Source organism: Canis lupus, chromosome 5 (genome assembly GCF_011100685.1).
Source record: "Canis lupus familiaris isolate Mischka breed German Shepherd chromosome 5, alternate assembly UU_Cfam_GSD_1.0, whole genome shotgun sequence".
Taxonomy (NCBI): domain Eukaryota; kingdom Metazoa; phylum Chordata; class Mammalia; order Carnivora; family Canidae; genus Canis; species Canis lupus.
In genome coordinates, this window is record NC_049226.1 from 22,254,385 (window position 1) to 22,275,025 (window position 20,641).

General features: G+C 43.0%; 1 protein-coding gene across 1 annotated transcript in view; it reads left to right on the forward strand.

Moving 5' to 3' along the window:
- Nucleotides 1-8,511: 8,511 nt before the first annotated feature.
- The window catches only part of ARHGAP20 (Rho GTPase activating protein 20), a 140,383-nt gene continuing 128,253 nt past the window's right edge, over nt 8,512-20,641 (forward strand). Inside the window, exon 1 of the mRNA XM_038538797.1 lies at nt 8,512-8,708. Coding sequence (XP_038394725.1) covers nt 8,604-8,708 — 105 coding nt within the window. The 5' untranslated portion in view covers nt 8,512-8,603. The remainder of the gene's footprint in view (nt 8,709-20,641) is intronic.

Here is a 20,641-nt window from a genome sequence, read left to right on the forward strand (position 1 = left end):
TAGCATCACTACTCTTCTTTACTACTCTCTGAAATCTTTTCACCCCCTCGATAACCATGTTTTGGAATGTTTAACCTGGACCAATGTTTTTTAACCTTAGACACAGGTATGGAGCTTTAAAAAAATTCTACATTTAGGCTGCACTCAAAACCAATTAAATTAGAATTTCTGGAGAAGGGGCCCAAATATTACTTTCAAAAGTTCCCAAGGTGGTTTCGATGCTTCAGATCTGACCTTGAGAACTGCAGGCTGAGGTTATGTTCCTTTCCTTCTTTGGAGGCAGTAAGTGATTTTTAAAAGCTCTTTTTGTTTATTTTGTGGGTATGCACTTCCAGACAAATTTCATGGTATGATAAAATTTTTGTCTGACATCTTCCTAGTCACTTCTTAACAGAAAATCAAGAAGTTCTCAGTAACTATGTGCTAGTTGCTTATGTGTCTTTTTCACATGTATGATACAGCCCTCTGAAGTCCACTTCTGCCTTTCCCTCATTCAACATACACCTTTCTATCATAGGAAAAAAACAATAATTTCCCATTTCATTCATGTAACAATCCTCATTTTGAATAAAAATGACAGTACAGGTGCTATAGTTATATCCAATATTAGGAAAATCATAAATTCACTTATTCAACATTTGTGGAATCAAAAGTCATGATTTTTCTCAACACCTTGAGTGTGTGCATGTGTGTGCATGTGTCTGTACACACAAGTGTATGTTGGGAAAAGAGAAATGACAGGGCCTTGAGAGATGCATATATTAAACATGTGGGGAGGAAAAGAGGATCCAGCAAAGATCATTTAGAGAATTCAGAGAAATAGAGCAACTAAAATATAAGCTTTAGAAAGTAGAAATAGAAAGCATGTCTAATTTGTTCATTTTGTATCTTCAGTGGTTAGCGCAACTGGGTAGTGGATATATATTTGTAAAATTAATGAATGAATGCAAGACTAGTGGGACACCTGGGTGGCTCAGCGGTTTAGTGCCGCCTTCAGCCCAGGACGTGATCCTGGAGACCCAGGATCGAGTCCCACATCAGGCTCCCTGCGTGGAGCCTGCTTCTCCCTCTGCTTGTGTCTCTGCCTCTCTCTCTCTCTCTCTCTCTCCCTGTCTCTCATGAATAAATCAATAAAATCTTAAAAAAAAAAAAGGACTAGTGTCATGGCTGCTAAAAGAAGAGTGGCAGGACACATGCTATAAAGCATCATCTTTGATTATAGAAGTTATTGCATTTGCTTACTGGGAAATCACAAAAGGAATCTCATATTTGGAAAAAGGGAAGGCAATGAAAAAGTAGAGGCAGTTTATATAGATTCTTACTCCAAAAGTTGGCAATAAGCAAAAAAAAGAAAGTTGGTGTGGGGGGAGGGGGGCGGCATAGTGATAACTCAAAAAGGAAGCATGTTGGAAGAACTTTTAATACTGTAAGGATGTAAGAAAGAAACAATGGAGGGGAAGTGACTAAAGGAGAACATGCCTCATTCTCCCATCACCATTGCATTAAAATTCATTGCATACACAGCAATGTTCTAATAGGACTCGATTAACATGTTATACATATAGGGACAGAAAAAGGTTAAGCAGAGATTAAGCAGGGTTTGGTTGGGGTTTTTATTTAACTACAGAATTTATCAAAGATATACTATGCACATTAATATATACATTTTATAATGTACATTATCACATTAGTGGTATTTTCCATGGAACCCTTAACTATGGAACCCCTCCTTTTTAAAAAGAGTATTCTAATGGACTAGTGTTGCAAATAACATGCTTCAGAAAATATGCTTTAAAGTAAAAATTCTTTCAGAATTTCTATATCTGACTTTTTTTAGTTGACATAAGCACTATTAAAAAAGAAATCTGTTTTGGTTTTGTTGTTTTATTTTTTTTAATTCAGGTATAGTTAACATACAATGTTAGTTTCATGTGTACAATATAATGATACAATAATTCTATATGTTACTCAGTGCTCTTCATGATAAGTGTACTCTCAATCCCCTTCATTTATTTCACCCATTCCTCCATCCACCTCTCCTCTGGCAGCCACAAGTTTTTTCTCTGTGTTTGAGAGTTCTGGGGGTTCTTCTCTTTTTTCTTTGATCATTTGTTTTATTTCTTAAGTTCCACATCTTAGTGAAATCAGATGGTCTTTCTCTGACTTATTTTGCTTAGTTTTGTACTCTCTAATCTACTCACGTTGCTGCTAAAGGCAAGACTTCAATCTTTTTTACAGCTGAGTAATATTCTATTGCATACATATCCCACATCTTCTTTATCCATTCATCTTTTGATGGAAACTTGAGTTGTTTCCATAATTTGGCTATTCTAAATAATGCTGCAATAAACATATTTTTTGTTCTATTACCATAACATCTTCTGTTAGTTCCCATTGCAAATATGCAACAGTTGATTTTCATTTTTTAAATAGGATTTAAGAGAAAGGATTTAAGTTTCATACTTTTGAGAATCAGAACTGGACTGGAATGCTGTGGCACTACTTATCAGCTGAGCAATCTTGCACAACTTACTGAACTCACTCATGTACTGAGCTCCCTAAGCTCTACTGTATCAGCACAGACAATAATCACCTGTGTGCTGCAGATATAACCATGAAATAGCAGTATAGTTAAAAGGGCTAATTTCCACAAATGCCTCGGGAGGATTCTAACACAAACATGTAGACAGAGCTAAAAACATGCAGTCAATTGAAATGTCTAGAAACAGACAAGAAATGTCTAGAAACAGAAAAGAAACCTGAAGTGCTTTGTGGGGAGAGGTGTCACAGATTGTGCTCACCCTTGAATAATGGGCAAGAACATAAAGCATGTGATAGACCACAAATGATAATCAGTTAATTAATTTAATCTGGCTGACAGAGCAACCTAAACTTTGATGGAAAATAGAGATTTCTCCTTTTTGCTGTTTCTTATTAAAATATCAAGCTGCAGGGCACCTGGGTGACTCAGTTGGTTAAGCATCTGCCTTCAGCTCAGGTCATGATCCCAGGGTCCTGGGATGGAGCCCCACATCAGGCTCCTGGCTCAGCAGGGAGTCTGCTTCTTCCTCTCTCTCTCCCTGTCTCTCACATAAATAAATAAAATCTTTACAAAATATAAAATATCAAGTTGCTTTGCAAAATACACTTTAAAAATAATTAAGCTAAGCCTCTGACCAGAAAGCAAGCGTATCATGGACTAAGCAGAAGGGTTTAGGGGCATATGTAGCTTTATCTCACACAAAATGAATGGAACGCAATTTATGATGTTCTTCAGTGGCAAGGAACAAAAATTAGACCATATCATCAGGTGTAGTGGTTAAGAGTGTGAGTTTTGAGTGTCCTGAGTTGATCCTGGCTCTTCAACTCATACCTGTATAATCTTTGATAAGTACTTTAATAGCTCTGAGCTCTTCACTTGTATATTGGGCATAAAAATACAAAATATTAGGGTTGTTTCAAAGATTATGATAGTGTGTAAAGTGATTAGCTTAGTGTTTTGACTACCAAATCCTTTTCTCCGTATCATCTTCAACCTCTCAATAAGTGATAGCTATTATTAATATTATAATACTCTGACATCATAAGTGTATGGCTTTTGAACTCAATCAGATCAAGGTTCAAACCCACCATTTTTTGATTAACGACCTCAGAAAGCTGCTTAACTTCCCTGAGCTTCAACTTCTTATTTATTCTTTTTTAAACTTTCTTTTTTATTTTTTTGAGAGACAGAGAAAGAAGAGGCAGAGACAGAATCTTAAGCAGGCTCCCCACCCAGTGTAGAGCCCAATGAGGGGCTCAATCTCATAACCTGACATCAAGACCTCAGCTGAAATCAAGAGTCAGACACTTAACAGACTGAGAACCCAGGCACCCCTCATCTTCATATTTAAAAATGAGTATAATAATACCTGACGTCTTTAGTGATGATAGAGGTTAAATGAAATGATGCATATAATGTATATCTAACACATGGTAGGCATTCAACAGACACCAGTCATTTTTACAACTTTCCCTGGGGAATAATGTTCAAATTTTTACCATAGAATCCAAGGTCCTTCACAGTCTGACTAAGCTCTTTTTCCAGCCTCAGCTTTTAGCATCCTCCTTCTATACTCCCCCTTCTTCCTTCCTTCCTCCTCTGCTTTTCCTAACTACCCTCTTACTTCATAAATTTCTACTCTTAAAACTGGAATTTTGTTCTTTAAGGAAATAGCCCCTTTTGAGATTCTAACCAAGGATGAGAAAGTCCCCATGTCAGATCTTGACAATTAACTAAGTCAAAACCTCACTTATATCAAGGCTCACAGTCATCCTGGGACGGCTTGATCTTTTACAACAGTAAGACACTTGTCAACTTTTTCTCTTTCTGAAAAATTCTACTAATTCAACACACATACAGTCACACATTTGGTATTTGTCATTCTTCTCTGACCTCCTTAGCTCTCTTGCCCGTTTTTCATCTTCTACTATCTTCCCTGTTAGTAGTTCCCCAGCATGAGACAGTGGTGATTATGACAACCAGAGTTGTCACGAGCATTAAATGTAATACCACAGCTACAACTTAGTTTTAGCTGTTATTGCCTTGGAGAAATTTAGCCCAGATTTCTATGTGAAATATCTTGATTTTTAAGGTTGGCAACAGGTTTGGGGAAAAAAAAGTGTCTATGTTGAAAAACACGCCTGAATTCACTCTGTTGCCCATCAGTTTGCAGTCTCTGCTCTAGAATATTCAGATAGCACTGCCAATGATTCTTGTGCATGTCTTGGGGCTTACAAGGATGACACCTGTGGACTCAATTTGACTATACTTAAAGTGCCTGGCACAGTGTCTGGCACATAGCAGACACACAATAAATATACATGGGATGAATGAGTTGTGCAGACATCCCCTTTCATAGTTAAATTTATTCACTGTTACTCAATCTAATGGTTGGCCAAACATTCTGGTTTCATTCTTAGACTAGTTCCTGTTAAAGGTCTGCTATTGGTGTTTCCCAGCTGCTAAACTATCCTTTTCTCAGTACTCTGCTTTACAGTTTGTTTCAAAATATTCTGGATGCATCCTGCTTGTGTCAGACATGGTCATCACACTCCTTCAATTGCCTTGTCATCACTATTGTTTTCTGGCATCACACTTTCTACAGCGTATCATTCCTAGTGCATGGAAAATGCTTTCACTGTTTTAAGGAATAAGAGACTAGCCCACGAATTATTTCTCCCCCATCAGAGCATCTTCCTTAAACTGTGTAGCAGAATGAAAATGGCTATTTTTTGCTACTTCACCATTCATTCAAAGCTAAGTCATTGAAAAACATCACTGAAGAGTATAACTCTGTACTTGCACAAAAAAAGAGAAGACAAAACATCACCTTTATTTCAAAGAGCTCACAGTCAAGTAAAACAGATAATAACAGTGTAATGTGTGCTATAAAGAAAAGGAAGCACATAGGAGAGGTACTATCGACAAGCGGTTAAGAGCACTGGTTCTGGAGCAGATGTCCAGGTTCCAAGTTTGGCTCCACCACTTACCAGCTGCTTGAACAAGTTGTTTAACATCTTCATGACTTGGCTTTCCCATCTGTAAAATGGGGTGTAGGGAAGATTATTATTAAGATGTAAGTAAATTAGTATGTGCAAAATACATAAAATAGTACCTGGTATAAAATAACAAATGTTATGTTACTACCACAGAAGGTGCACTTAACCTTGTGGTTGAGGTGTGGAGGTAGCTAGATAAAGAGGAAGAAAGATTTTCCTGGGGTAATTATTCATGTAAGTCTTGAAGCTTTCTTTCCTTGACAAATACTAATCAGTTATTTGCTATGCACCAGGCATTAGATGAACACAAGCAAAACAATAGGGCTTGGAACATACAGAAGGAAAACCTCCTAGGCAACAACACCAGGTCCAAAACCATGAAGAAGTGAGAGGTCAAGGAGCTCTTGGAAGTGCGAATAGTCTAATGTGAGGGAAAACAGGGCTAGAGTTGAAGCAGAGCAGGAGATAAGACAAAGAAGTGGCAATGAGGTGTCAGATTGTAGACAGCCTTGTATATCACACTGTAGCATTTGCTATTTATTCTATAGACGTAGGAGCCAAGGAAGGTTTTACATTGGGGAGTGACTGATCTTTAAAAAAAGAAAATTATTTATTCATGAGAGACACAGAGAGGCAGAGGGAAAACAGGCTCCACATGGAGAGCCTGATGCAGGACTTGATCCCAGGACTCCGGGATCATGACCTGAGCCAAAGGTAGATGCTCAACCACTAAGCCACCCAGGCATCCTGGGGAGTGACTGATCTTATTTGTGTTCTTACTTCATTACCCTGGTGATGATATTAATCTGAGCAAAGTTCTTCAGGAAGTGAGATCTCCTCCAAAGCTCCTTATAAGAGAGGAGTGGGGTGGTTTTTTATGCAAATCAAGACTAATGGAATTTGAAATAAAAGCACTCACAAATTCTGAAGTGAAAGTGAGTTTCCCACATGTGCAATGTAAGTAATACTTTGGAGCATGAGGTATTAGCTCAAAAAGAAACACCTGATAATACATGAGACTCTGCATAAAATAACTCAGGCCTGCCCCTTCTGGATCTATCTCATATCCTTTTTGTGTCTCACTCATTTAATCAACAAACATTTACTGTGCCAGACACTTGAGATACAACAGTAAACAACAATAACAAAAAGATTGCTGATCGCTGGGAGACAGATAACAAACATTAAGCATAATAAGTAAATTACATGAAATATTAAAAGGAGATAAGCATTATTGAAATTTTTAAAATGAAGCAGAGTAAGGAAAACTGGGATTGTCCATTAATGATAGGAGGCATAATGGTAGGATTTCGACAAGGAATGAAAGAACTGCAAAGCCATCTGCAGTGTAAACTTCATGATAAACTTTATAGTGGGTACAAATCCTGTCACTACACATGGGTCTAAGCAGCAGAAAGAGTCACTCCTGAAAAACTGCGCCTGTGTACATATATAAAAATATACACACATACACCAGAATGATTTTTATATATATGTATATACATTTATAAATCAAGATTTTTACAGCCTATGTAAATCTACTTTGAACAATGTAATGTGGACAAGGCTTAATATGGGCTGGAACATTTTCTCCCCGTTACTTCCACGATAAACAATGCTGGAGTTTGGAGGGGGGGTATGCAAATGTCTGTAGTGTGTGTGTGTGTGTGTGTGTGTGTTTTGGATAGCATCTCCTGCTTGGAACAGAGCCGGCCAGAGCCCTATTCTTCTACAACCTGTCCTGATAACTGCCCAATCCCACAGGAACCTCAGTTCTTTTTTTTTTTTTTAAATAACAAAAACAAACAAACCCCCTTCTACAACATACAACATAGTATCATGGAGTGGTGTCCTTCATCTCTAATCCGCCCTTTATGTAGTCCTGACTCCAAGGGAAGAATGCCACCTACCGAATCATCTGCACCAGTCAGCTGGTCCTGCAAAGTGCAGCAACGCTCAACTAGACCGGGGTTGGCTCCAAAACCCCTCCCTCTGATTATTCTTTGGCCTTAAAAAAATTTGCCACTATTTGGGCTGTCAGGAAGTTATGCTCTCGGCGCAGATATCTGATAAACACTTCCACATATTGTAGCCTTCTCAATGGCTAAGCCAAATTTCAGAGTCCTCTCTCTTGCCTGCATTTTCCTTAATTGCGCTTTGACGTTTGGAATGCCCAGGTCCTTGCAGCCGCAGACAGCGGAAACCGCTGGTGCAAATTGTGCTGGGGCTGCAGAGCCCCGCTGCAGAAGCCAACGAGGGCTCCCCAAACAGGCTAACTAACGTTCGGGATTGCTCCAGAGGTCAGGCGATGCTGGGGGCTTCCCAATGTGCGCAGCCGCGGCACCCTGCGACGCGCAGCTCCCGCCCCAGGCCTCGGGGGCGGGGGTGGGCGTGCGGGTTCGGGTGGGGGGGACCCCTCCGCAACCCGGTGGAAGGGAGGCCGAAATCACCGCAAGTCCTCGGTTCGACTGCGCCGCCGCACGCGCTGCCGCGTCGCCGTTCCCCGCGGGCGCAGCGCGGGCCGAGCTGGGGTCGGGCGCGCGTGGGCAGGCGGCAGGGAGCGGCGGGAGCGGCGGGAGGGGCGGGAGGGGCGCGCGTCCGCGCTCAGAGGCTCCGGTTCGTGACACGGGCCGGGGAGCCGCCGCGGGCTGGCAAGGTCAGTCGGTCGCCCGGACCCTCGCAGACCCGTGCCTGCAGGGACGCGCCCGGCCCGTGCGCCGCAGAGCGAGGCAGCCGCTGGGAGCGCCGCGGCCCGAGGACGGCGGCCGGGGGCGGGTCCCCGCGCGGGGCGCCTGGCGCGGAGGGGGCGGGCCCGAGGCGGGGCGGGCTGCGGCGCGGGCGGGCGGTCGCCGCCGCAATCGCCTGCAGCCCGCGGTGCCGAGCGCAGCGGCGGTGCATGGCCCCGACGGGAGGCGCGCCGCCCGCACCCGGAGCCCGGAGCCCGGCGCCCTGCCTAGCGCGGCAGCCGCTCGGGCCCGCGCGTCCTCGCCCCTCCGGCCGCGGCCCCGCGGCCATGACCGCGTAGCCTCCTCCTGGCTGGGGTTTGCGGGAAAGTCTTCTTCATGGAAGCGATGTCCCCCCAGCAGGAGACTCTAGGGGGGCAGCCGGGGCGCTCCTCTTCGCTGACAGGCGTGTCTCGGCTCGCCGGAGGCCCCGGCACCAAGAAGGTGAGGACACGGAGCGGCGCCCCGCGCCCGCCGCCGCCGCCGCCGCCCCGCTCCCCCCGCGCTCCCCCCGCGCGCCCCCGCGCTCCCCCCGCGCTCCCTCCGCGCCGCCGCGGGGACTTAACGCTCGAGGCTCGCGGCCCGCTGCGTGAGTCCCGGGACGTTCCCGCCGTCCCCGCCCTCCGGCGCCGCCGTGCCCCGAGTCAGCCCGAGACCCCGGGGCCCTTGGCGTCTAGAGTCGTAACCGCTCCGGGAGCGGCCCCCGCAGCCTCCCTCCCCGTTTCCACCCGCCGCGGGACCGGCGGCCGGGCTCCTCCTCCGGTCGGGGCGCGCGGGCGGCCACCGGGGCCTCGCCTCTCCCCGCCCCGCCGGGTGCCCTGGGGGCGCCCCCGGGTCCCCCGGGCGCTCACCGCCTGCGGACGAGGTCAGCTCCGAGGGGTCAGGGCCCGCGGCGGCGGCCCCCCGCGCCAGGAAGGTAGGCGGGCGGCTGCGGCGCTCAGCCCCTCACCTGGACACCGACGCTCGGCCGGGGGGGGGGGGGTCGTGGTGGGGAGGGGGTGCTTCCTGCGCCCGGCGCGGCGCCCCCACGGCGACCCGGGCTCGGCGGCGGCGCTCGGACGCGCAGGTATGCCTGGGATGCTAACGGTCCAGACCGCAGGGGCGCGGAGGCTTAGTTGGGCCTGGACGCGGGCGGGGCGGGGCCCGTGGGCTGCGGCGGAGGGGCTGGGGGCTCGGGGCCGGCCCGGCGGCCTTCGCCCCGCGGGGTCCCCTGGCCCCCCTGGTCCCCCAGGCCCCCCAGGCGGCGGGGCGTGGGGCGGCGCGCGTGTGCCCCGTGGGCGCCGGGAGCGGGGACGGGCGGCAACTTGTGGCGTGCGGCTCCCGGGCACCCCGGGCACCCCGGGCACCCCGGGCACCCGTGCAGCTGGCGCCGGGGAGAGGGGCCCCTGGGCAAGGGCACGTGGCCCCGAGCCGCCGGCCTCGGCTGCCCCGCTCCCCGCGGACCGAACTGGGGCGTTTCGGGCCGTGTCTGCTCTTCCTCCGCCCCCCCCCCCCCCACCTTCTGGTATTGGCCCCTTTTTGCCCTGTGCCCTGAGGGTGCCCTTCCAGCGTCTCTGGAAACAACTTGGGCTCAGAGGGATGACCGTCCTTAAGAGATGTCCGGAGGCACCGCGTTTCCCCCAGCGGCTGTGCCGGCCTTCGGGTGGCCGGGACCCCACAGTCTTCCGCGAGGCTGCGCGCACCAGGAGCCTGGTGGATGGAGGTCGGTGGAGCAGAGCTGAGAGCGCCCGAGTGTGTGCGGGACCACCTGGGAGTGCCTGCGAGCTTGGTGACCGTGCGCTGAAGTGCTGGCAGCCTTTGATGTATGGAGGCTGTGGTTTGTCCTTGTTGCTTTTCTTCTTCTTAGATGAGATGCAGGGTGGCGCGCGCCTGCGTGTGCGTGTGTGTGTGTGTGTGTGTGTGTGTGTGAGAATTTACCAGGCTAGCGCCACATTCAGGAAGGTAAATGAATGTTCAAAGTAATTGACACAGATCTGAAAGCATTTTTTTTTTTAATTCTTGTAAACTTAAGGAATTGGGAATAATCAAAGATTTATATCCCCGGACAGCTGTCTTCCTTTACTAAGGGAAATGAAACATCCTGGCAAAGAACACTGGAGTAGCTTGATCATTTATCAAGTAGTACTTGTCCATTAAATGAAAGATAGCCTCACATCTTGAACCATTGTCCTTAAGATGCTAACCTTCCTTATACATCATAATGGGCTGTCACATTACCAGCAGTGTGTCTTTCTTTTGGAAATAGATTTTGCTAATCCTGGTCATTCTGTAGCTTTTTACTTCCTTTGGAGCAAAGACGAGATTGAAGAAATCTTTTCTTTTGCTTTTAATGTGGTTTCCCCCCCCCCCCCATAAAAGTACATCCTTGCTTATCTTAAACATTAGCAGGCACGCCTTGATTTCAGGCCTCCATATTAGCAATAGAAGGTAATCGTAATAAAAAATACTTCCAAAGGATGGTTCATGGTATCATTGTCATTCTCTGGAGTCCATACTCTCATAGACTCCAGTCGTCATGTAACCCAAATACTCGACAGATTGATCTTTTTTAATGTTTCATCTTGCGTTCTTTGGTGTTTGGTAGTTTTAGTGAGTCACGAGACTTATTTCTAAAAAAAGTCTACCATGTGGTTGTAGTGTTAATTATCAAGGCTTAGATCAATGTTTTTTTAAACTGCCAGTTATAATCAACATTATAAAAAATTAAATAGAAAAATCCTAGCAAATTAGTGAGTGCAGGTTTGTATTCTTTATTTCATATATGTATGTGTATTTTGGGTATTGATGTAAAACAGTTGTGTGGTTTTCTTTCTGAATGGTCCATATTTTTAAAGACAAGTTTATTGGCCAGATCACTGCATGGAATCAGTTCATCTGGCTTTTACTTCTTGTTCTGTTGATATCTTAATGATCTTGAGGAAATCACTTGACTTGTTTCAGCTTCCTCATTTATAAAATGGGAATCAAAGGGATAATTCTGCAGAAAGTGCTTTGAAATAAAAGCATCTTTTATTCTATGAAAACAAGGTGATCTTAAATAATGGAAAGAAGCAAAACAATAGTGTCTTTCAAGCTAGTCATCCTAGAGAGACCGTTCGTTGTTAATCCTGTGGTCCTGCCATTGCCTAGAATGTTACTGTTAAGGGGGCAGTTTCATACAATGTAGTGAAATTTGGAATGTGAAGACCCAGGTTCAAGTCTCCGCTGAGTTGGTCCTATCTTTCTGACCTTAACTGTAACCTATAGTTTTCTATTTATAAAATGAACACGACAGTACTACCTACTATTCAAGATTGTTAGGAATATGAAATGTGAAATTGAGTGACTACTGTCCTATAATAAGCACTCAGTAAGTATTAGCTCTGATTGTTTATAGTTTCTCCCATATTTGTGGTACATACTGTGTCCCACTTGTTCAAGCCAAACTCTGGGATTCATTTTTGACTCCTGTTATTTCCTTACTCTACAGCAACCATCAGAAAGGCCAGTCAACTATTACTTCAAAACATATCTTGAATTTCTCCACTTCATCTCAGGGCTATCACTGTAGCCCAAGCCTGACCACCACCATCTCTCCCTTGTACGTTTACAGAGACTCCCTCACTTGTCTAACATCTCGCTTGCTCTTTCCTGACCCAGTTTCCAGTTAGCACCAGAGTGATCTTTAAAAGTGTAAGTTGATCACATTGCTCACTTGCTTAAAATCCTGTAGTGGCTTTCCATCATATTTAGGATAAAATAGCCTTCTCTATCTCTCCCATCTCATTCCCTTTTCTACCTTGTGTATTCTCCAGCCACACAGGCCTTCTTTTTTACACATCAGGTATTCAGATTCATTCCTCTTCTGAGGCCTTGGGTGGTGCTCTTCTCTCTGCTTCTGCCATAGGACTTTGCAGTGTTGACTCTCCCATGGTGTTCAGATGTTAGGGCTTCTCAGATGCCTGTCCTGACTACCAAATGGAAGTTGCCACCCTCACTCTTGCTCTATACCTCTGTTTTATATTCATCGTAGCATTCATCCTTGCTTCTTATTTACTTCTTATGTTATCTGAACCCTTCACCAGATTGTGAAAACCATGAGAATAGGGATCTTATCTGTACTGTTCAAGGCTGCCTCTCCAGTGCCTAGGACAGTGCTACATACGAGGTACTCAGTAAGCACTAGTTGGGTAATACAGCAGTGACAGGACAGATAGAGCCCCTGTATTCAGAGTGGTTTTTTTGTTTTTTTTTTAATTTTTATTTATTTATGATAGTCACAGAGAGAGAGAGAGAGAGAGGCAGAGACACAGGCAGAGGGAGAAGCAGGCTCCATGCACCGGGAGCCCGATGTGGGATTCGATCCCGGGTCTCCAGGATCGCGCCCTGGGCCAAAGGCAGGCGCCAAACCGCTGCGCCACCCAGGGATCCCCAGAGTGTTTGATTTAGACCAGAATCAGCAAACCTTTTCTTAACGGTCCAGATAGTAAATAATTTAGGTTTGTCGACCATGAGGTCTCTGTTGCAGCTACGCACTTTGCTGTTGTAGTGATAAAACAGCATAGGCAGTATGTAAATAACTGGGCATAATTGTCTTCCTGTAAAACTGTGTTTAGAAAAACAGGTGGTGGGTCCCTGGCGTATAGTTTGCTCACCCTCTGGTTTGGAGCTTTGCTGTTGACTAAAACTTTCTGTGCTGATGGAACTGCTGTTTATCTACAATGTCGAGTTTGATGGCCACTAGCTACATGTGGCTGTTGAACACTTGACATGTGATTAGTGCAACCGAGGAACAAAATTTTTTAACAGTCTCACTGAGGCATAATACAGGATACATAATACAGGATACTGAGGCATAATACAGGAAACTACGTATTTGAAGTATATAAATCTGTAAGCTTTGGTACATGCATATAATTGTGAAACCATCACAACAGTTACGATAATGAACATATTTATCATAAACCCCAAAGTTTATGTCCCTTTCTAATCCCTTGGTTTGCTCCCCATTCTTAGGCAACCATTGGTCTGTTTTCTGTCACTGTAGATTAATTTGCATTTTCAAGAATTACATGTAAATGGAATCATACTATGTATTTTTTTGGCTTCTTTAATTCAGTATAATTATTTTAGGATTCATTAATGTTTTTGCATATACCAGTAGTTCATTTCATTGCTGAGTAGTATTTCATCATGTAGAGAAGCCACAGTTTGTTTATCCATTCACCTGTTAGTAGGTTTTGGCTACTCCAAATAAAACTGCAGTGAACATTCATTTACAAGCCTTCGTGTGGACCTCTGCTTTCACTTCTTTTGAGTAAACACTCAAGCATTGAATGGCTGGGTCAGATTTTAGATGTATGTTTAACATTTTAAGAAACTGTCAAATTGTTTACCAAAGTGGTTTTACATTCCCACCAACAGTGCATGAGTCTCATTTCTCCACATCTTCACCCACACTTTTTGATTACCCCCTTTTAGAGGGTATAATATGGTATTTCACTGTGGTCTTGATCTCCATTTCCCTAATGACTAGTGATGTTGAGCATCTTTTTGTTGTTGTTGTTGTTGAGCATCTTTTTATGTGCTAACTTGTCATCCATGTGTTATCGTTAGTGAAGTGCTAACAGATATTTTGCCCAATTTTAGTTGGATTCTTAGTTTTTGTATTACTGATTTTTAGAGTTACTTGTATATTCTGATTCAAGTTCTTTATCATACATGTGATTTGCAGACATTTTCTCCCATTCTGTGGCTGGTCATTTTATTCTTTCAACAGTGTTTTTCAAGGAACAGAGTTTTAATTTTGATGATATCCAATTCATCATTTTTTTCTGTAATTTATTTGAATTTAAATTTAAGTTGCCACATGTGTCTAATGGATACCATACTGGACAGCACAGGTTGAGACAAAGAGACAAAAGCAGTAATAACAAAAAATTAATAAACCATGCCAACTATTACTGAAAAAACAAACATGGATGTGGAGCTAGGCCACTCTGGCATTAAGGTTTCAAGGAAGGCCTCTTTTCAGTGTGGCTTTACTCTTTTATGAGTGAAAACAAGATGCTATAAAAAGATTTCAAGAAGTAGGAACAATTATTCAGGAATCCTGAGGTAGGAAAGAACATGATGCATTTGAGGAGTCAGTGTGTAGATGCCATGTAAGAATTATTGTTTTTATCTTATAGCCACATTTATTATTTTAATCTGAAGCAGAATTACCTACCTGGCTCATCAACTTTTATTCACTAGTCAGAGGATTTGACTATTTCTAGAAATCAAAGATTTTCTGTCACCTAGGCTCTCCAGAATAAGACACAGTAGATTTGTATAGTACTTTCTAAAAGTGTGATTTTAAAAGGTAGTAGGGGGATCCCTGGGTGGCGCAGCGGTTTAGCGCCTGCCTTTGGCCCAGGGCGCGATCCTGGAGACCCGGGATCGAGTCCCACGTCGGGCTCCCAGTGCATGGAGCCTGCTTCTCCCTCTGCCTGTGTCTCTGTGTGACTATCATAAATAAATAAAAATTAAAAAAAAAATAAAAGGTAGTGGGAACATATATAGATAATGCTTCTGGATATGCATTCTGGATAGAATTCTAGATAAATCTTCTGGATAATGCATCCTTGAGGATATCCCTATTTGGATAGAACAGTTTTTATGAAATGCAATGGAAGCACCAATTAGAGTAATTTCGGTTAGAGATCATTTGTATCCTCCTCAAGCACTCTGACCCTTTGGTTTCATGTACTAATTGAAAACTCCTTGAATAAGATGGATGTTGGGATAGGGAAAACAGACCTATATGCACAGAAAGTCAATCGAAGCAATAGGATTTTAAAATAGCTCCAACATGTTAAAATGTGGCAGCTGTTGTTGTACACTTCATTCTGTCTTATCTTTCTGCATTCTCTGGGTCTTGGTAGAACACCCCCAAGAGCCAACTTTGGCCTTAAGTGCTGGAGTTTGAATGAAACATCTTGGAGAGTAAACTTTAAGTTTTACCCTATAATACTGAAAAAATACTTTGCCTGTGGTTAAACCAGTATCTTGCTGAATCCCTTTCTGGTGTTATTCACAAAATCAATGGATAAAATCAGGTCCATAAAGTTGTTTTAGCTGAGAGGAGTCTGAAATTATCAAAATCTAAGTTAGATTAATCAGAAATGGCTTCTGTTATCCCTGGTGAGATCTCCAAAATTGTTACTGTACTTTGTTTCTTTGTCTGTAAAAATGGTGGTGATAATCCATATCTTGTATATCTTTTGACCCATATGTGGGTCAAAAGGAGAAAGTATATTCTGTACTTTTGAAAAAAAAAGAAGCCAATTAGTATCTTTTCCCAGGTGTAAAGCAATAAAAGGAGGTGTAAAGCAATAAAAAGAGTTTTATTTCTTTGAAAACAAGAAACAAGAACATTTACATGCAAATGAGTGAAGAATGCTATCTGTCTCATTAGGCTCAGGCTACCATAACAAAATACCATAAGTTGAGTAGTTTAAACATCAGACATTGATTTTTTTTTACAGTTCTTATAGTTCTTACAGTTTTGGAGGCTCTGAATTCCTATGACCTGGGTGTCAGCCAATTCAGTTTCTGGTTGGAAGTTCACTTCTTGGCTTGTGGTTGACCATCTTCTTTGACTTCATGGGAGGGTGAGGAGAAGTAGGGAAAGGAGGAGAGAGGGAGAGAGATGGAGATGGAACTAGTTATCTCTGGTCTCTTCTTTTAAGGGCACTAATCTCATCATAGGGGCCTCATTTTCATGACCTCATCTAAACCTAATCATCTCCCGAAGACCCCTGCCTCCTAATACCATCACATTGGAAATTAGGGCTTCAACATATGAATATGGGGGGGGGGGGGTAGGACATAGACATTCAGTCCATAACCTTACCCTTGAAAGTAGTCATCCTTGAAGGTCATAAATATATAAAGTAGAAACCTGAGCAGAAAGATAAGAATTTAATGTTTATAATTTATGGGATAATAAAAGGAAATTTTAAAGACTCTTTAAGTGAATGCCTCGCTATATATATAATACACATCAATTATATGAGATGTTTTATTAGCTTATTTCTACAGAAGAAGGAATCTGAGCCCTGCCAAGGCCACAAGCAGCAAAGCTGGAATTTGAACCAGATCTTCCAACTCTATTTCTTTTTCTAACTAGATTATAGATGCTTTTGTTACTATTTGTAGCATAAGATATAGGAGAGAGTAAATCTGAATTCTGTATAACCAGCTGAGAAAAGCACATTTGAGAGATTTTTCTCCTGAGAGGTAATTCCCTTCTCTGGGAATCAGAAGCTCTACTTTCTCTATCTGCCATTGAAGGTTATGTTCACTGCTGCCATTAGGTAAATGTCAGGTAAATGCATTAGTCAGGGTTCTCCAGAGAAACAGATTAAAAACAGTCCCATAGTCTGCCATCTTTTCCTGAGGCAAGATGAGATGAGATGTCCCAGCTCACCAGTGAGGCAGGAAAAAGGGGGCGAATTTCTCTTTCCTCTACTCTTTGTTCTGTGAAGGCCCCCGAGAGATTGACTGATGCCCACTCACTGTGGGGAGGGCCATCTGTCTTCTTAAATCCAGTGATATAAATGGTAATCTCATCCAGAAATACGTCACAGACACACCTAGAAATGTTTAATCTGGGCACCCTATGAACAGTCAAGTTGACCAGTAAAATTAATCATTACAGTAAATATTAACTAATAGTGACAATAAATGACACAATTATTGATCTGATTACCTTGGAAATGTATGACTTTTATGCCTTGGTATCTGTCATTTTCAGAAGTTTTATATAAGGCATTCATTGTTTCTCTGGAGTTCCTTAGCCAGGCCTGCTTTCCAGGCCAATATCTCAGTCTTGCTTGCTGCTGGAAAGTTTGGCATAGGCCCCAAACTTATAGAACTGTATTTCAAAGTTACATGTGGGTGTACAGATGATTCCACTATGGACAGTCATGTGTTTGGCAAACCCAGTTGAAACTCTCAATTCAGAAAACATTTTATGCCATGAATCTTGTGTGTAGGAAAAAACTTGCTTGCATAGTTATTTTTACTTACAATGTAAACACAATAGTGCATTTTAACATGGCAAAAGAAAAATTAATTCTTTGTGACTCTAACATTCATATGTTAGAACAGAATAAATTGTATTTTTTATAAAACAAAACTTAAGGGCTATCTTATTTTTATGTATTTGCATAAGAAGTAATTATCAACTTGAAGTGAAATAGTTAAAATAGGGAGTTGCAGCTTAAAGACCAAAAATTCACAAGTCACAGATTCCTAAATAGTGTAGTTGTCGCTCTTGGTTCCCAAGTAAAGATGGTTGTGAAGCAATCGGTTACTCTATGATTTCACAGTTGTCCCAGATTATGAGTCGGAGAAAAGTCTGCAGAACAAAAGGTGGATATGTTCCATCAACTGGGAGAGGTGACATAACTGAAGGCACCTAGAAAAAAGGAGACTTCAGTAATCGAGGTGTCCGAATTCTTTCAAAGTTATTTTCCTGTTATCCAGGACTTGTTGGTAGTTCTTTTCAAAGTAAAGACATCTTGTGCCTTAAAGAACCACATAACAACAAAGATATGTCTGTGATTACGAAGCTGGCCTTCCTAGAAGTTGTGAGTAGTTAAAAATATACTAGATTTCAAAGTAAATCGCCACTAACACATGTTGTAAACTATGAAGTTTCATAGAAATAAATGGGTATGTAACTACCACCAAGGTTCTGTATGCATATGTAGACATACTTATGCCTACACGCACTTGTATACATGGGCTCTGAAGAAACATGTATGTTTTGTTACTGTGATTTGCTAGATTTTATGACTCCTGCCTCTCATATCTCCAGAGCATTTGGCAAGAACCTCTGTTACAGACTGAATGTGCCCTCCCCTAAACTCATGTTGAGGTCCTAATCCCCATGGGTTGGATGAGGTCATGAGGACAGAATCCCCATGATGGGATTAGTACCCTTAGGAGAGACCAGAGAGCTTGCACCCCCTCTGGCTCTGTCCCCCGTATGAAGAAGTACAGCTGGAAGGCCGCTGCACATGAGGAAGAGGGTCTCACCAGGAACTGAATCTGCTGGCACCTTGACTCAACTTCCAAGCTTCCAAAGCTATGAAAAATAGATGTGTGTTGAGGCCACCCAGTCTGTGTTATTTTGTTATAGTAGCCTGTGCACACTACCTCTGAAATGAATGTTCATCCGCAGGAAAGTGTGCTCTCCATTTTTATGTTGATGTCTCAAGTGCTGTGGATGATAGGGACTCTGCGGGCCCTGGTGTGTGCACAGAGCCCTGCAGGCTGGGTATTCAGTGTGGTGTTGGCAACTGCAGCAGCTCCTGAAGCAGCCTTGGATGGGGATGAGGGCTAGCCTTTGTTGACTTATGGAGGACTTAGCTACAGTGGGAGAGGCTGCAAAGGGAACAGAGGAAACTGCTTCCTGTCATCCACCAATAATGAGGCTTGCAGGCAACACAGCCCATTTTATTTTATAATTTTGTTTCAGTCTTATTTTCTTTATCTAGGACAAGTTTAGATTAGAAACATCCGACCAAGAGCAGAAATAGTCTTATCAGTACTGTGTGTCAGTGCTGTGCTGAGCAGCCTTGACCTCATTTTGACAGACAGCTGTCACATGGCACAAGTGAAAGGTAAAACCTATTTCTGGATGTTTGGTCACTGGTGTGTGGACTCTGAAAATGGAATGTATGTGTGTCCACATCAGCTCACGTTTCACAGCTACTCTGTGGCCTTTTACTTTCCTTGTTTACCTGGGTCTTAATGGACACCTAGGAGAGAGTCTGTATTTCCTCTTCTACCCCTACATTCAAACTCTTCAACCTCTGCTTTGGCAGTAGTCATCACTAAGTTATACTGCATCTGAATCTGGATAGACCTGGGCCTGCTTTCTATTCTTATTTTAAACATTCTGGTTATTACCATTATGGTTTCTGGATTTGATGACCAAATTTTCTGCATAAGGAATTTCTGCATAAGGAAATTCTGGATTTTCTGCATAAGGAAAGTGAGAGGTTGCTGCAAGTCAGAGCTTCCCAACCATTAGAGATGTGGCTGCTACAGCCAGCCCCCCAGCCACTAGGCAGGTAGATGGGTACAGGGCAGCCGGAGACCCTCTTTGTTATCACAGTGTGCCGTGGATGTGTAAATCATATCGCATTGTGTGGGCCATGATATGAAAAATGTAGTGAAGCCCCCTTTAAGGGAATATTAGGGTGATTGGTGATTGATCTTGTCTACTCCAGGGTGCCACTAAAAATGAATCATGACCAGAGGCTGAAACTGGTGACTTTGCCAAAGAGGAAAGTCCACCAACTTCAAGGCCCACAGTGATACTCCAGAAGCCTGCATGGGTCAGGTAGAGGCAGAAGAACAAAAAATCATGTCTAAGAGGAATTCTACTACCCTCGTATTTATTTATATACAGTACTTATGCAGGCTAAAGCCTTACTTTATATGTTACACTATCACAGTGTTTTCCGTGTCAGAGGACTTTCGCATATAATCTTACCTTATTCTTTGTGGTAGGTAGGATAGTTATGTCATCTTAGAGGACTCAAAAGTTAAGTGCTAGAACCAGGGTGCAGAATTTAGGTCCAGTGTCTCCTAGCCCAGTGCCCGTTGTCCTACAAGGCATAAATTCTCATCTTTATTGTTTTATTTCAAATTGGTTTTCTCATAGAAGGAGAAAAGACAGCGAAAAGTAAAAGTATTTCTTTCTTAATCTCAGAAAAGAACTTTTATCCTTTCACAGTAGTCTATTGTGATGACATTTGTGTTAATTAAATGCTCAAATGGGTTCTGGATGAGATGATTCATTAATAGAAGATCACACACATCACAGACCACACTGACAATAGTGAGAAGCTTTAGCTTACCCAGTGGTCAGAACCTGGTTGTGATAACAGGACATAGAAGCAAGGTGTATGGTTAAAAATAATTTTCTTGTTTCCTTGCATAGCCAGTGTCTCTGAGGTATGTCTCCACAAATTAAATGCTGCAGGTATGTCAGGAAAACAAATAAGAAACAGCTTATTGCTTGCAAAATTGTATAGACCAGCTACAGAAGGATTCATGATCAAATTTGAATAAGCTAATTTGTAAATTTGATTAATTTTTTTCTAGCCTTGAAACCTGAATTCTTTAAAAGCTTTCCTCAAAGCTCTCATTTTAATATATCTGCTGCTGAAGCAAACACTCAAAGCCCTCATTTTAATGCTATGCTAATTTTAAATGTTTAGAAGTGACTTCATCACATTTGACTTAAATTCTGCTGAAATGCTTAGATGTTTTTCTTCCTAAAGTGACTGTAACAGAAGAAAGTATGAAAAATTGTACTTCACCTGACTTAAAAT